The following is an 18,297-nucleotide window of genomic DNA, read 5'->3' on the forward strand; positions in this document are numbered from 1 at the left end:
CCTTCTCATGAGGGGGAAGGGAGCTTGAGTCTTGAGAAAGAGCTTGAAGCTTTGAAAACGTGCTAAAGTCTAGTGTCACTTCGTTACTGATCACCAGTCGCTGCCCGTTATTGGCCACCACTAGTCAGCCGCAGATGATCACCATCGACCACCACCACTTCTTGCTACGAAGCACCGTGCAAAACGAAAACTGACATCATAGAATCTTGAAGCAACATGCAAGGCGACACATCATCCCGAACACCAAGATGCACCCCCAAAAACGATGCAACAATGCATCTTGAAGATGGTGTAATGAGGCAACCTGCATATGCTCATGCAACACCGTACTCTGGCCCCTGAGGCCCACATATGTCATGGCAGCTCACCGATACAGTCCACGTGTCAACAACAACCTATGTGGTCACCAGTTGCTACATCTCCCAATTTCGGACCTCGTAGTTTATGGACGTCACTACTACTCACCACTAAGGCCCACGTAACCAACTACGACCCACGTGGTCATCGGCTCATGCTGCTCCCGACTTTTGCCTCCGTGACCAACGAACATCATTATGACTTGTCACTTTGGCTTATGTGACCAACAACGACATATGTGTTTCACCGCTTGTGTATGTGTAGACTCTGGCCCCCACAGACAACAAAAGTCATTAGTACTCGCCACTAATGTATATGTGGTCCACAACTCCCGCAACTGCTTAACTGGTCGTGAATAGAGGAAAGTAATAATTGTTTAGAATCTCAAGTTCTGCTTGTTGTAGTTTGTTAAAATCAAAGTTTGATCTTCTGTTAAATAAATATGTTAATAATAAAATTAAGTGAAATTACATAGATGCCACATAATTCTTAGGCATTTACAAATATAACGAATAACGAATAAAATTTAATAATAAAATTTAAGTCAAATAATGCAAGATATTTGATGAATGGTGGGAGAAATTAAGACTGTTAGTGGATACCATTTCTCTTGATATCTTGCCGAGGAGAAATTCAAACTCCCAACACACACACACATAAATAATTTGATTATTTTTGCAAAGAGGAAAGATTCAAATGGCATATAGCAAATTGCTCCCCCAATCTCATTGTTTTAATGAAATTTTTTACATTGTCACTTTTTAGGCAACGAACAAAATGCCTTGCTAGAGAGATTATAAACACACTGACAATTATACTTTCTGAGAAGAAAATCAGAAATTACATATCTATTAGCAACATATTTCTTGAGAGCGATAGTTATCAGACCTACTAAGCCAGCATATGTGTTCACATGAAACATTGCATATGACTAGAAAAATAAAATGGAAAATGAATATCTTAGCTATACTAAAAAAATTTTGTAACAAATAATTTATGAAAATCCACAATATCTCCATTTGAAACTACAACAATGCTTGGATAATTATAAAATAAAATAAAATGTCATGAGTTTTAATATAATAACCATCCAAAATATTATATATATATATATAGATCTACTATCCCTCCCAATGCTTTGTAAGCTTTTCCAATATTAACGCGTAAGGACACATGAGCTGCGCTTCATTATATATATATATATATATAGCTATGAGACAAACAAACATTTTTCATAGAACTAATAAAGGATCCATAATGGCATAAAAAATAGAAATTGTACCTCACGTCTAAAGTTGAGCTAAAAGTGATAACAAAAAAGAATAACAGAACTACAAAGAGTAGCTATTAAAAAGTGATTCGCCAGATGATATGGGGCCAGAAAATAAAGATTTTAAGGATCTCATTTATCATAATGTTTCTTATCCAGCGACTCATCATCATCATCTTCCTCAAATCCAGAATAGTCATTTTCATTGCTGGAATCATCCTCATTACTTTCCTTATAATTGTCATCATCAACATTTATTAGTTCCTTGACTTTACTTGCTACCGAATCTTCAGATTCCTCGTCAGTCTCACATTCTTCATTTTCAGATGTGCGCTGCTTCTTTGTATTATCTTGCTCATAATCGAATAACTGAATCATCAAAATTTGTGCACAAGAAAATTAGTTCATTATTTGTACATAGCACCCTGTTGAGTATTTAATCGTTAAACTATTTAATTATACAACAAATGTAATTATCAGGAATATCAATAGCTAAAAATACAATTTTGTTAGAAAAAATCTTGACTATGAGTATTTAGTTGTGAACCCTTCATGTGCTAAATAAAATTATACTTTGTAAAAAGAAAAAGAAAAACATTGCTTTATAATGTCAACAAACTAAGAGAACAAACCTTGTCCAAACATGCCAGTCCTTCGCAATTGATTTCTGAACTAGCAATATATAAAAAAAACATACATTTTTTTGTTCATTCCTTATGTTTGACAAGCTTTTATAATGTCTGAGATATTTTAGTAATCTCAAAAATGATGAGGTGAGTTTTCACAAAATTTTCAATCCAATTACATATTTCAGGCGATTAGCATTCGCCACATCATCATAATAGGTTTGACAAAATAAATGAACCTAACTTTAGGTCAGAATCTGATTGGGCCATAAATCTGATGAGAACTATAAGTATTTGCTTGTTTTTTGAACTTTGCAAATATGTGATAATGTGAGTAGGCCAATGATACGATGCAGGTAGAACTACATAAGGTCACAAACAAGTTTCATAGAACATGGTCGCCCACTTCAACAAGAGTTCTTGAATCTTATCAAGCTGCCATCTCTTAAGAATTAACATGACTAGTAGTAAGACATTAGCGGACCCACAATACAACACTAATAACTAATAAAGCAACAAAAAAAAATCTCACCGTTTCAAGTCCACGGTAAGACACTAATGCACTTCTCAATAATTATTAAATAAAAAACTTGAAGTAATAAGAGTGCTTGTTGTTTATTAAAATCATGATGAAATTTTGACAAGGCTTCAATATTCTCATGGAATCAAAGATTTCATGTGCTTGACTAACGCACCAATCCCCTTGTATTTAAACTTAAACAAAGACAAAGAAGTTCTTTGATTATTGGGAGTGATATGGAATGAGATGAATTATAGAACCCACATCCAATGAGAAAATTTAGTCAATATCAATTCAAGCTTAGCATAGAAGGCTAGATGGGTTCAACTATTTGATAATTTTGCTTAGATTTAACATGACGCGTCTCTAAATTGTTATTTTCTTAAAAAAAATGGACATAAGTTTAAAATTTTAACTAATAGCTCATGTATTATTATTATTTTTGTTATTTTGACCCCCAATTAATGAACTAAGGTAAAAGGGCAATTTTGTAATGTGACACCGCTCACCTACCACATCTCACCTACCGCTCACCTACCGGCCACCTACCGGCCACCTACCACCCACCTACCTCCCACCTACCACTCTCTTGCTTCTATAAATAGAGAGGGTGTGAGGCAAGGGAAGAAATCTTAAGGGTGTGAGGCTTAGGAGAGCAAGGGAGAAGAGATCTTAAGCTACCACAAAGGAGGAGAGAATAGCTAGAGAGGAGGAGAGCATCTTGAGGCCTTGTATCAAGGTGTCGCTTGAGAGGGAGGTCGTAGAAGGAAGATGAGGGCTCATCTCTATGTATAAGCTATGTATTCTCCATTTCTTTTGCCTTAGTGAAATATTTGATTGATTCCCTCCCGTGGACGTAGATCCAGTTAGATCGAACCACGTAAATCGATCTGTGTTTGCTTGTGTTCTTTTTCGTCTCATTTTCTATGCCAGGAAGTACATATCTCACAACAATTTTTAATAATAAATAATTAGTAGAATCTTTAACAAATTTTCTCGAAACACGTTGATTTAAAATATTTTAAAAATTATGTAATATAAATGGTTGAAATGATTTGTGGCAATAGTTTTAAATTCATTTTCTAGGTGTGATTTTTTCATTTTTTAACGTTTAGGTGAATATACACGTGGAATATGTAAGATTTTATACTGAGAATATCTTAATATGTAAATATAAAGAGCTGAGCAAAATATCGCAAAAAAAAAAAAAAAAAAAAAAAAAAAAAAAAAAAAAAAAAAAATAAACTCAAAAAAACAGACATATCACTCATCATTTTCTATTTAATTACACATCTAACATGTGCACTTAAGCTTTTACAAATGTAACATTTATCAATGCTTGAAAGTTGTATTTATCTTTAAAAAAATATTTGAAAATGATTAATTTTCATGTGATATGTAAGATTTGGTTGTATTAATATAAAAATCAAAGTTTATAGCAAGATAAAGAAGAGAGAGGATTTGAAAGCTAATAATCGCAAACTAAATCCATGAGACCGGGCCACTCAACTTTGCAAACAAAATAAATTTCTTATTTCAGCAATTCACGCCAAACAAAACAGCATCATTCAAAAATGGTAAAATTGTGTAACAACAGTCGAATCAATCTATGTGAAACTACGTATGACGTATTCTCTTTGATGTTTGATTCTATTAAAAAAGAATAAAACTGAAGGAGCACAAAAAACTACTTACATACCTTAGATTTTTTTGTTTTTCCAGTCATAAGGTCGCTTTTATTAAACGCAGGCAAAAGCATCCCGCAACTAGAGCAGCAGCTGCCACAAGCGACCATAAATTTAAATGAAACAGTTAAATTAACATGCAAATTATCGCAACATTCATACATATATACAGATCAACAAAAGGCTCTCAAAGTGCCGAACAAAAGAGAACAAATAAAAATTCTTACTTGCAATAAATATCGGGCAAAGATTTCTGGTATACCTCGCAGTGGCTGCACCATTGGGTTGCAAATTCATCCCTGCAAATTCAATCAAACAACTATCAACAAAGGAATCAATCATATTATTTTGAATAAGTTGACGCATTACATTCTTGATTGGAAGCGTCAAAGATCTCTTTGGGAACGTTGCAGGCCAAAAGAACCGAAGAAAAACCTTTATAAATTGTGCAACAATTGTGTTAGCGGTGATGAGATTTTCACGGGAAAAGTTAAGATAACTAATTTAGGGAAGGATTTAACCTAAATAAAGCAACAAAATTGATTAACCCGGAGGAGAGACTTTTGGGCCATCAAAAGAGGACAAATATAGGCGGTAATATTTATAAAAACATAATTTTGATTTATATTTTTTAGAAATAAAGTATTTACGCTATATTACTATTCTTAGTTTTTACTGTCCAATCTTGTTAAGAAATATTGTTTTGTTAGATAAGATTGATATTTCTATATATAAATGTTATAATATATTAAATTGAATTATATATTCTATTATTTTCTTTTAAGAGATCCTGTTATCCTATCTTTGATAGTTTATATTATAATCAAATAACATAAAAATTCAATATTGGGAGACACATATTACATATTTTAATAAATAAAGCAAAAATTAAGGAAGACATTCAAAATAATTAAAATTTGGATATTTTGGAAAATATTCTAAATAATAATATAAGTCCAACAGTCTTTGCTATTTAATAATAAAAATTAAGGAAATAGAATTGCTAAGCCAGATTAGGAAAGGGAATGGTGTTGATTAGGCCTTAATCATATCAGTCATCTTCTCCAATGCGACTATCCATCCATTACTTAATTAAAAGATGATTACATTAAGACGCCTCTTAACTAAATTTACATATGTAATCAAGACCTATCACTTTCCTGCCTGATTATTTTGTTAAATATCTCCATCAGTCTTTATCAGAAAAAAAATATTTCATCTAAAATCCAGACGTAATATTTATGCTCTACAACTTTCTATTCGCGGAGAAAGGCCATTCCTCTATATATAAGTAGAGAGAGAGAGAGAGAGAGAGAGAGAGAGAGAGAGAGAGAGAGTCTCCACTAACTAATTATAATATTAAGCATAAAGATTGATTGATATTTATTGGATTTATTTGAATTTAGAAAATAATAATTCCAATTTATTCAACCACATTCATATCAATAATAAAATTGATATAATAATCCATCAAATAAGTATGGTGTAAATTTTTAAATTTTAATTATTTTTTCTCTTCTGATTATATTTAATTTTTATGTAATTATTTACAAATATTTAATTAAATTCTTTATCATACAACCAGTTATTAGGGGGTGTGTGGATAATTTTAAAAATAAAACTAAAATTTATTTACCACTTGGGTGTTCTTAGTTTTATTAAAATAATAAATAATATCTGTATTTCTGCATGAAATAAATAATAATAATTTTACAAAAATTTTAAATTTCAATGGTGGAGGAGTTTAGGATGTAAAACTTACAAGTTTGCTAATGATTGCTTTACTAACATTTATATGAGAGAATACTATATATGCAGCATCATCATAAATTTATGATGGATTTTTTTTTTAATAAAAATTCATTGTTTTGGTTCATTATGGTTTTGTGACTTTTAAATTTAGGGAAATTCACATGCATATCACACAATTCTTATGTATTTACATGTCATACATCTAAACTCTTACTTTTACATATCATAATTTAGATTTCATTAGCCATAAAACATAAAAAAAAAAATGATTGTATTATATTTAAGAAAACAAATAAATTTATTTTTATTCACTTGTCTGAGCACGAGTTTCATGGAGTCGTAGTTTGTGTTAATAGGCCATGCTCGACTCGAACCAAAATTTGAGCATACTAGAATCAGCATGATTTCACATAAATGGTTATGTGAAATCATTTAATTTTTTATATGTTTATTATGAATCAGCATGATTTCAAAGAAAACAAATAAATCTGAGCACGAGTTTCCTCTCGTGAGATACTTACTTCAGAATCATTTAATTTTTTATAGTTTATTTTCTTCATTAACTTTATAATTTCGTTATGAGAACTCTTACCAGAAAGCTCAATTTGATTAGTATAAGAAAATCTGCTAATTTTATTATTTTTGTAATTGTTGGATGTCATCAAATCCTTGCCACTTTTGTTAGTGATAATTGTGTGTGAAAAAAGAGAACAAAATCCTTAATTAATAATAAGAAACCAATTAAGAAGAAAAAAATGGTAATTTTTATTACATAAAAGTTATTTAACGTACATGATTTTATATATTTAGGAGACTTTAGCATTATAATAAACGTATAAACTTCAACATAAATATTTTTATATGTTTATTCCTCTAATTTTTTATGCAACTTATCTTATTATCACTTTTTCTTTCATTAAAATTGGTAGTGCAAATCTTACCATACATTATTCTGGTACAAACACTTGTATCTTGAGTCAACGTGACTCTTCTCTATAAATATTTGACAAAAATCTTTAAAAATATTTGTTAATGTACCAATTAAGGTTTCTTCCCATTTATTTGAAATCAAGAACTTGAATACCTTTACAACTTTAATATTTTCTATATAGTTGAGTAACATCAACTTCCATAGAGTTGAACAGCATTCTATAAGAATCAGTACATGATCATCCCATAAGGTAGCCATGGAGGTACAACCTAAGCTAATGAGTATTCCAGCTGACATATAATTTATGTTCACATGACTTCATTGATTGGGCTTTTGGTGCATGGTGCATTTCTCAGTAAAATGTAGCAACTTTGTACCAAAGAATTAAGTAAAAAACTAAAGAGTGTCTTAAACCAGCGACTACTAATTTCCTAATCATAAGAAACTGGAGATAAAGCAGCTGCCAAAAACTAATTAAAAAAGTTTTGCTGCAAAAATTATCAAATAACACACATAAATGTCATCTGTAAACGCCCCAACCTATCGTGCATCATCTTATTATTAAAAAAAAACATAAATTTGCAACAATTCCACACATTCTTATGTATTTACATATATGACACCCTTGGTTTGATATTTATAGTTACAGCACCTTCGCGTGACTCAAATTTGAGTGGTATGCACGTCAATATGAATGTTTTGGTGTTAGATATGTAAATCGCAGTTATAGATGCTTCAGAAATGGATGGGGTGTCGGATGTAAATCCTGCTACCAAACAGTCCCTTAGATTGCTCGTAAATAAATAATTCAAAGCCTCATTTTTACAACAATTAAAATCAGAAAATACAAATCTCCCTAAAGATTATCTTAGCCAGCTGATTATTATCCCACATGCATCATAGAATTAAAAAAAGAAGAAGAGAAGAATAGCGAGAAAGTGGAGAATACTTCTCAGAACTTAGGGGAAGGATAAAGCATCAAATTCAAAGAAATGGGGATCAACTTGGAGACGTCCACTGAGTGGCAAAAGACTTCAGAAGAGATTCTGTCCGAGGGAAGAGAAATAGATGGAAGTCAAAAAAAAATTTTTGCCGTCCTTTTTGCAGTTGAATATATCTGTAATCTATCAAATAATCCATCAATTCAGGCATCATTCTTCATGCAAATTATTCAGGTAAATGAAGACATAAATAACACACCAATAACAAATAAAATAAAATGTGTGACTGTAAGAACCGAATAAAATCTATATCAGTAACATGCTGACATTATCATCCAGCCCAAGAACCTGTGATAGTTCTCAAACAGATAGAGCTGCCACAACATGTAAGTGGATTTGATTAACAGTGAGCTAGTTCTTCTCAGATGTTCACATGATTTCTTCTGCTTCCTCTCCGCCATGCGGTCAGCCTCCATCTTCTTTGATGCATTTGCATGAAAACATGGATATGGTTCGTAACCAAAAACGCTTAGAAGCAGCCGAATCAAGAGAAATGTGAGATTTCCGTTTCTACAGATCCCGTTAGCTTTTCATGAGAAAGTTTAGAGGGGGAATATAAAGAAAATAGTACCTCAAGCGAGACGAAGAATGGAGCTAGCTTCAGCAGACAAAACAGGGGTAGCAGTACGTATGAGTTTCAAACTGGACCGTTTATGCTGCTGCTACTGATGATCTGAGGGATCTTTGATGCTTTACCTCAAAAACTCCATGACCTACGAATTGTCCTACCCAGAAGAACAGCTGGGTAGCCAGAACAACCTGTAGTGAAAATACAGCAATTTGGTTTCTAACAAGCTAACATTGCCAACCTTAGTTAATACAAAAAAAATATATGCATGACATTTTACTAAGAACAACAAGTCAACCCGTAATCAATTGAGTGGTCCTTTGGGAGTTTTGATTTTTGTTTTTGATTCATTTTAGGGGCATTTAAATACATTGCACACAATTCTTATGCATTTAGACTCCTAAAATTCCAAATTTGCACTCATAGCACTCAAATTATTAATATCACATAAAAATAGCACTATTACTCTTTTTAAAAGTGAAATACAAATATTCACATAACTTTAAAGCTTCAACAATAATAATTTTGAGCTAGCTTTTTTCAGGGATTAAATCATACATTTGATAAATCTCACTTTGGACTAATTATTGGGTAAATCCAAAATTCGTTGGATTCATGATTTCTCCCTCGACCCATGAAAATACAATGTCCCAGGATTAAACAAATATATAGTCAAAACAGTTTTCAGGATTTAATCATCTCAATGTTTATTAAGGATCCGTTTGAGGCAGCTTGTGCGTTTTAGGATAAGTTGATTATCCTGATAAGCTAGCAAAACGCACGAATAAAACGGCACGACGGCGTTTTGAAAACACCACCCGCACTTATAACCCTCTGGATTTACAAGATTTACTAAATCCGATTCAACTTGTATGTTAAAATTTATCATGGTGCCTCAGTCTGAAAAAAGTTTCTTTTATCATGCAGCTTGGCTGTTGGGACCATTATTTGGATACTCTGAAATAATTTCATAATTACTCTTTGTTGTTTCTTTCTGGAAGAAAAACTTTTCTATCAGTGGGGTCAATAAAGAGAGCGCCCTGTCACGGACAAATAGTCTTACATTGGCTAGGTGTAGGGCCGAAAAGCAGTATTTAAGTCCTGGGCTGCCCACCACCCTTAAGGGCTCTTTTGGGAGGTGACAAGTGGTATCAGAGCAGATTACTGCCTGCCAGGTGTGTGGACTCTCCATGGTCCAGTGGGACCCTCGGTGGAGCCGATTCGTGATGAGGGCGTCACGTGATCAGCCCGCCACTGAATACAGTGGGATCAATCAAGACGGCGCCCTACTTAGGGCACATCTGATAGAATAATAAAAAAATTTGTCTGCTCATCCGTGGAAATGTGACATCAAATTATCAAAAGCACACCCTATCGTCCTCATTATCTTTCGAGGATGCATACAAGCTACCGCACAATTATTTCTCAGATTTCCAAAACAGATGAACAATTTCATAATCTCAAAACAAATGAAATAATAAAAAAAGATTATAATTATAATCAATTAATACCGACATCTCATTAGAGACAGCAAAGGTGCCGAAATTGTTTCCAATCAGTTACAACATGTGTAAAATAAAGAGCATATAAGAGAAAGAGGGATTTGACCTTCCATGCGAGAGAGAATCCGAGTAAACCTGCAAGGTATTTGCTGCCAAACCAGCAGAGAAGGCAGAGGAGAGCAGCGATTGAGTCGGCATTTCCGTCGAGGGAAAAGTAGAAGGCAGCGTAGAAGAGGGCGATGAAGAAAGAAAAATTGAGATCAATGCCACCAAGGAATAAAAGATGCAGTAATGGAGGAGTCAAATCGAAGAGAATCAAAGAGCTGAAGAAGATTGGCCAGACAAAGAAGATGTGGATCAGAACGTTGACGGAATTGCTGTGGTAAGAACCGTGGAAAGCTCCAGATCAAGCAATCCTTTCCCCATCTTTGGGAGAATAGATTTTAGGTGATCAAACCCTAGTTGATAGAAAAGGGATTATAAATTTTGTTGCACTTACAATTGATAAATCTGTTGACATGGATTTATTATAAATTGATAAGATATATTTATAATTACTTTATTATCAAGCTTAATAATAAAATATTAAGATTAACTAAAATTAAGGATTAAAAATTTTTGAATTTTTCAAAACCAATACTTTGTTTTTTTGCATGGCCTTCTAGCAAATTTTAAAATGAGTTGCATGTATGACGATATCCCAAGTCATAATCAATAGTACCTTCACATCATTTTTACTGAGGACCGTCTAGTATAACTAGAATGTTAGAGGCATCCCCGACCCAAACGGACTATAAGTCCTTTGTGTGTAGCCTTTCCAACTTTGTAGCTAAATCTCCTTTCTCTTATTTCCAGCGATAGCTCTACAATCTTTGGTGAGGATAACCCCCTCTTTGAGCTCGACCTGCTTTAGAGTCATAAGAACTAAAGTTTCTTCCATCTGAATCTACTAGCAAGTTTTAGACTGAGTTGCATGTATGACGATATCCCAAGTCATAACCAGTAGTACCTTCACATCATGAGATTGTGGTACACAGCTGCATCATATGTATATGCCCAAGAAGTCTGTGTGCTTCTCCAACATGACTAGTCCAACATAAATTTTTACTTAGGACCGTCTAGTATAACTAGGATGTTAGATGCATCCTCGACCAAAACGGACTATAAGTCCTTTGTGTGTAGTCTTTCCAATTTTGTAGCTAAATCTCCTTTCTCTTCTTTCCAGCGATAGCTCTACAATCTTTGGCGAGGATAACCCCCACCTCTTTGAGCTCAGCGTGCTATAGAGCCATAAGAACTAAAGTTTCTTCCATCTGAATTTGGGGCTATTGAGACATCCTGGGACAATGCAATTCATGGATTGCTGACAAAGAGTCTCTGATTATGTTAACTACCTTCTCAACTAAGTATACTTTAATCATTTATATTGTCTTGTGGGTCCCATATGCGTAAGCATCACAGCTCCTAATGCTTACGATGATTCACCCTCTGCTCTATAATCTGGTAGAAATGTCGAAAGCATCAGGATTCTCTCTTGAGATGATTTAAATCGATAAATTTCTCAAATAACCAGATTTCATTCAATCAATGTAATCAAGACCCTCTTTATGGAGAGTTTTAAAGGCATCCCTCAAGATATAATTAACAAAAGATAAGATGTTTTGAAAGTATTTTTGGCCCTAGAATAAGCATTTATATGTGGTTCTTTGGTTGCAAGTTGTCTTCGTAACATCCTCTTCACGAAATTTCTCTAAAGTATTTTTGATCTGATCTCGTTTCAGACGTACACTTTGAAGGTTATCCACGCAAAGTTCACTTTATGAAAGTACTCCACATTCCTTTCTCTCATTTGTCTATTGCTCGTCTTATATCCCTTCATTTAGTTTCACTCCTCTTCGAATCGTTCATTTTATACGGGAGGGAGATTTAATCGAATAATAGAATAATACGACAATTGTAAATAGATAAGCTGGCAACTTCTTCAAAAATAAAAGAGAGCAAAATAGGGGACCATGAGCAGCAAGCTTAACCCTAACACAAATGTATCGCAGACAAAGCATCAACAATAGAGAACAAGGAGTGAATGACTTACAAGAGCTTATAATCGAATAAATTTATGAAAATATCCTCCACAAAAGTAGCTAATTCCATTTAGCTATAATCCCAAGACCCACTTGCTAAAGGTTATAATCCAATGAGATATCTTTCAAAGACAGTACCTAATTCCTTTTAGCTATTATAATCCCAAGCCCCGAATCTCATCGGTGATCTAAAGCCTCGATCTTTTGGCGCAATCACACAATCCTTCTTCAAGAGACTCGCTCTAAAGCTCAATGGAGACAACACGAGTGCCATTAAGCTTTTGCCACAAGAAGCAGGTAGGAAAGGATCTGAAAGTTGTATGAGAAACTTTGTTTCTCATTCATCGTCGACTCTTGGTTCAAATTCACCAATTCCTTTCACCTTCATTTCTTCTCCTTGATATTTGTTGTACAGTTCATTCACGTTTTCCAGAAGAGCTAGCCCCCAGCAATCTGAATCCATTGAGTCATCATCCTCGCTTATTGATTCCAATAGCAGCTTTTTCGACAGGCTCTTAAATCTTCACCGCCTCCCCATCCTTCACATTAGGGTACTCTGGCCTGACCGGTGAGTCGTGTGCCCATCGCCCAGTTGAGCGTGCTCTGCAAGTGTTCAATTCGATTCACAAGAACAGAGGCCTTCGACTCTTGGAGCAATTATGCGTTACCTTTTTTCTAACACCTTCCGATTGAGAAATAGACAGAGCCCGTGGGGAGTAAATTAAAGGTTTAATAGGCTTTAGCGTGTCGACTTCTATAAGTAAAAACCCCTAAAAAAGGGAGATAAAATTAGATAATTTTTTTAGCTATTGTAATTTCTAAACAAAATTTATCAAATAAACAATATTCAATAATCAGGTTGTCTTCTAAGTGCATAACATTAAAAATTAATTATTGAAAAAAAAATTAAGCTTAAAAATTGCAGAGTAATCTCAAAAAATTAACCTTTTAAGAATAGTTTCAAATGAAATAAATTTGAATTTAAACAATTTAATTTTCGAGTTGGTGTTTACAAACGTATAAAAATTCAAAAGCATTTTAAATACCAAATAAAAATACAACATAAAGCAATTGAATGATGAAAAAAAATATTAATAATAATTAATAACATACATGCAGCATGATTGATTAAGAAAATTAAAAACTAAATAACCCCATGAAGAAAAAAGTCAGGCAGTCAAACTAAAGAAAAAAATCACTAAAAACTGCAAGCCTTCATTGCTATGATGATCGAATCAACATTTTGGATCATCTGGAGCTCAGCAGAAGAGTCCAGCCATGCTTCGACAGAGATCACATGTTCAGATCTCCGTTCTTATAAACAATCATTAGGTTTGCAAAGCATCAAACAGTGCAACAGATCAAAGTCAAAATTTGCAAATAAAGAAGATCAAGAAATAATAAAAAGTTTTAAAACCACCAAGATTTTTAAGAACTTGTGCAAAATAATTATAAAATTGTTACAAAAAAAAAAAAATTTAAACAGTTATTACCATTATAGATTTCATAATTCTGAAAAAGTGGAACAAAAACTTATAGCAACTAACCAACTCTGAAAGACATAATTTTAGAAAGCTTCCCATCAAACAAATATCTGAATTTTGAAAAAAATAACAATACAGCTATAGCAAAAAATTATAAGTATTCAGGAAAACAGAAATTGCAAGACAATGCACCAAATCTTACAGAAAAAAAAAACACCTCCAAATGCATGTTATTTTGTAGGGTCAATCTCTAAAGCCTCAATTTAAAATGAATTTTAGCTGCCTTAAATTAATAGCCACATAAAAACCCCAGCCAAATAAAATCACAATCAAAGCGTAAATCCAGTAAAATTTATTTAGAAATTGCATCAGATAAACATTATTCCCAACATAATTTCATCAAACTCAATGAGTGCAGATGTCCCTGTCAGTGTTGTCATCATTTGCAAACCCCAATAACATGAGCACAAGCAAATCATTATATGAGCATATAAGCAAATCATTATATGTATAAGTTGTATGTGAAAATTACAAAAAAGAATATCACCAAATAATGATATATTATTGGAAACCTAGAAAAAGAACACTAATTTCACAATTTTAACAGTTAACAGAATACAAGAAGAGGCCAGACCAAGAACAGAAAAAGCAATAGCCCAAAGGCCAATAAGTGCACTTCAAACACTAGTCCTCAACCTCAAGATGGGAGACTAAACACCAAACCATTATGTTGAGGGTAAGCGAGCAAAATCAATAAAATCTAACTACAATAAGTGACAATCTAACATGTGCATCTACCAAATGTATAGTTTATATAAAAATATAAAACAGGAATTAGTACATCTTAAATTTACATAAAAAAAGTAAACAATCACAAATAAAAAAATCCTTAGGAAAAAAAAGAGAAATTGAAAAAAAAAACGAAACATTACAAAACTGTATCATGAAGAAGAACAAGATATATCAATGCTATTGGCTGCCTCAGTGGTAGTGACAATTAAAAGTCATCATCAAACTCTGATAATACGTGCATAAAATTATACATCCTTGGCAGCAACGGAGCTCCATAAAACATAGAAAAATTAACTCAGTCAAGAGCATGTATCAAAAACATTATAGGAATCTTGAAAGAGTCCATCATGGTAGATATTTTAAAAGGGTTAAGAAATTCAGCCATTAATCTTCAAAGATGAAGATTTGTGTCAACATATCATCTAAATCGACAATGCCAGGCAAAAATATACTGGACAAGAAAAGCTTTGGGCTGAATATTAATTAAAATGGGCATTTACATACATAGCACACAATTCTTATGTCACCAACTTTTAAAAGTGAAATACAAAGCACCAAAGAGACATGTATGTAAATATGAAATTTTTGGTATGAGATATGTAAATACAAAAAAAATTGGGTGCTATGTATGTAAATTTCCCTGATTAAAAATAATCACAAACTTGACCAAATTCCACAAACTTACTCCAAGTGTTGACTTTCTTAGTGCTAACGTATAGGAACAACATTGAAAGTGAAAAACCACAATTTGAGGGTAAGGCAAAACAAAAAAACACTGCTAGCAAAAAGAGCATAAACTTGATAGAAAGAATTGTTTATGTAGATGTGCGACAATAAAATGATTACTACATTGATAAATATTTACATAATATGAAAGATTTACATACATATCTATCACCTAAACTTTGACTTTTTACATATATGTCACCTTATCTAAGAATGAAAAGGCTTACTTTACTTTTTAAAGGATAAAATAGTGATATGCTCATGTCATATGAAAGAATTGGGTGGTATAAATATAAAAAAGTAAAGTTTAAGTGTTAGATATGTAATTTAGTATAATAAGCTAGTAATAATATAGTTAAATTGGCATGGACATGTACAAAGAAAGTTAAAAACTCATGCAATACTTAACAGGGATGAATGGAGAGTGACACTTAATGCCCAACCAAGTAATAGCGATAAAACGAGACCGATAGACATAATATTTATCACATCTACATAAAAATAAGCCACAAGAAAGCAAATGAAAAATTTGACAAAAAAACGGGGATTCAATAGATTCATGCATCAGAGAGATTCCCAACAGAACGAGTCATCATCCTCCATGGCAGTAGCTATGGGTGCGGATGTCCCTGTCTGGTTTCTCATCACCAGCAATTTAATTGAAGCATTTTTTCTCATGTATTCTCTCCGGAAGAAAAAAAATCAAAACTTGCACCTGGTAAACTACTTCTAAGAAGTTGCGAATACAATTAGCAGCTGGTATTTCGTCGAGCAGTTACGTATCAGAAACCAATTATGAAATAATCTCCCTTCCGCTCAAGCGTCTACATATAACGCCTTAAACGGTATAAAATTCGTAGAATCAATACTCAGTTTAATCTAAAGCATCTCAATCCTAACACCGCGAAGAAAATTTATATAAGACAATGGAATAAAGAATGGGAGCATCGAAGTTTGCACTTTTGCTGCTTGTAGGAACCAAAAATCCAGAACGATGCGTACTGATAATGAACACAAGAAAACTCAATGAGTAGCAAAACAAAACTAGAAAATCAATCTAAGAAGCGCGTGATACCAGCATGGTTAAAGCGATATCGCCAGGGGAAACCCTAAACGGGTCTACCTCTGCTAGAAAGAGGCGGCTTAGGGCTGGAGATTTGATCAAGACGAGATTTTATAGACCGGAGCGATGCTTCGGCCGTTACAGACCCAACCGGTTCGGACCCGAGCCGACAAAAGGGCTTTCAAGCACGTTTTCATCCCTGCATTAGGAAAAATTATTCCATTCGGATCGGACACTGCTGCGACACCGCACGCAGCTTACGTGCGGTGTCCAATCCGAACTGTAAATCACCTGATCTACGATCTTGATGTATTTCGGTCGGCCCTACCGATTTTTTTTTTAACGGAAATAATCCTGACCGTAGATCACCGCGGTCAGGATCGGACACAGCATGCAGAGATGCATGCGGTGTCCGCACGTAATAATCCCTCGCACTTTAGGGTGGGTTAGGGGAGAGTGTCATTTGGAAATTCTCTCTTCCAATCTTCCCCCCTCTCCTTATTTTACACGTAAGATAACTATATGATAGAAATTCTCATTCACGGTTCAACATGTTAAGAGAATTGTCATGAGAATCTGTTAAACTCGGCACCTTCACTGCTCGACGACTCGTCACTTGTCCAAGTGTTAGACTCAACTACTTGATCATTTTGTTAGAGAATTTTTTGAACTCAACCCTCATCTTTTAGCTCTCGCTACTCGGCCCTCACCACTCGGTCGGGAGGGAAGTGATCGGACAAAGCGCATATGACATAATATGAAATGCAACGTCAACAAAGAATATGTGTCATAAATAGCACGTTTGATATAAATTCCAAAATAAACACAAAAAATAATAAAAATAACCGAAAATTCCTAGAAAGCATTACTATTGTTTATTTTGTAATAAATTTCATCTATATAAAACGAAAGAGTAAATACATAAATGGGACTTCTTCCTTCATCACTTGACACCTATTAGAATAGTTAATACAACACATTCTTCACTCTCTTCCTTTCTTTCTACTTTATTGATCACCTTTCCCTCCTCTCTTTTACGATATTTGGTGTGATTCAAAAATAAATCCAAATTCTTCATTCTAAACGGTGCAACGAGTGTGAATCATGTTATAAATAAGAATATGAGCTATACAAGAAAATATAGTGATTGAGAAGTGACTAGCAACATTTAATATAGTGGAGAACTTGTCCAAAAGTACATTCATTCGTTAGCCACCACTAGTCAGCCCCCGCTAGTCGGACCTCAGCAATCGACTCCGGTCAGCCGTCACTCGTCAATCGATCCTCGCCAGTCGGCTCCACCTACCTCATTAGTCGACCCTTGTCATTTGACCCTCACCAATTTGCTCTTGTCAGTCGGGGCCTGAACGCTAGGTCACATGCTTTAGGCCTCCTATACTCGGTTTTTCGCATTTAAACCGGAAAAATAACTCTTCCAATAAAATTTCCCAAAAACATTTTAGGGAAACCCTTGTGTCCAACGGAAGATGAGTCGGGATAGAATGGAGACGGGCAACAAACAAAACCTCAACAACCGAGAAAATCTCTCATAATCTTTTTTTACTATTTTTATTTTATTTCATTGCGTTCATGTTTTTTCAACTTCTTCAGTGTGCATAAAACTTTTTTATGTAATTTAAGAGAATGGAACATCTAATAAATTCATCATTTAGACTCGAGAAATGTGCATTATCTCATACAAACGAACAATGGTAGTTTCATATAATTCTCTTATTTTTTGCGGTTGCCATTCAAAGAGATGAGCGATTCTGGAAACAAATATGTATGACTGAACTCCTCCTTCGCAGTTTAAAGAGCTGAGATTATTCTAAGAACCTGCTAAACTCGAACACTTGTTTATTTGGAGAGAAAACCTTCTATACACATATATATATATATATAACAAACTGATAAATATGTTGCTCTCAACATTTTAGAA

At 33.7% G+C, this 18,297-nt stretch overlaps 1 protein-coding gene, 1 long non-coding RNA gene and 1 pseudogene across 4 annotated transcripts; all 3 read right to left on the reverse strand.

The window, feature by feature from the left end:
• Positions 1–1,614: 1,614 nt before the first annotated feature.
• Positions 1,615–4,997, reverse strand: LOC110025051 (gastrulation defective protein 1 homolog). 3 transcript variants are annotated; one of them, XM_020725310.1, is made up of 5 exons: positions 4,980–4,997; positions 4,828–4,893; positions 4,686–4,757; positions 4,473–4,551; positions 1,615–1,996 (listed from the first exon to the last, which is right to left on the reverse strand). In XM_020725310.1, coding segments are annotated over exons 2-5 (390 nt in total). In that variant the 5' UTR covers positions 4,830–4,893; positions 4,980–4,997; the 3' UTR covers positions 1,615–1,759. The 3 variants fall into 3 exon arrangements, with proteins under 3 accessions (XP_020580969.1, XP_020580970.1, XP_020580968.1); XM_020725311.1 differs by lacking the exon at positions 4,980–4,997 and having other exon boundaries at positions 4,721–4,757; positions 4,828–4,968; XM_020725309.1 differs by lacking the exon at positions 4,980–4,997 and having other exon boundaries at positions 4,828–4,966.
• A 3,242-nt stretch (positions 4,998–8,239) lies between these two features.
• On the reverse strand, positions 8,240–10,788 carry LOC110025003 (annotated as a pseudogene).
• A 72-nt stretch (positions 10,789–10,860) lies between these two features.
• Positions 10,861–16,470, reverse strand: LOC110025004. The gene is made up of 3 exons (XR_002294070.1): positions 16,371–16,470; positions 11,222–13,063; positions 10,861–10,933 (listed from the first exon to the last, which is right to left on the reverse strand). It is a non-coding gene; the product is annotated as an uncharacterized LOC110025004 (long non-coding RNA).
• Between the last annotated feature and the right edge of the window lie 1,827 nt (positions 16,471–18,297).

Source organism: Phalaenopsis equestris, unplaced genomic scaffold, assembly GCF_001263595.1.
Source record: "Phalaenopsis equestris unplaced genomic scaffold, ASM126359v1 Scaffold000287, whole genome shotgun sequence".
Taxonomy (NCBI): domain Eukaryota; kingdom Viridiplantae; phylum Streptophyta; class Magnoliopsida; order Asparagales; family Orchidaceae; genus Phalaenopsis; species Phalaenopsis equestris.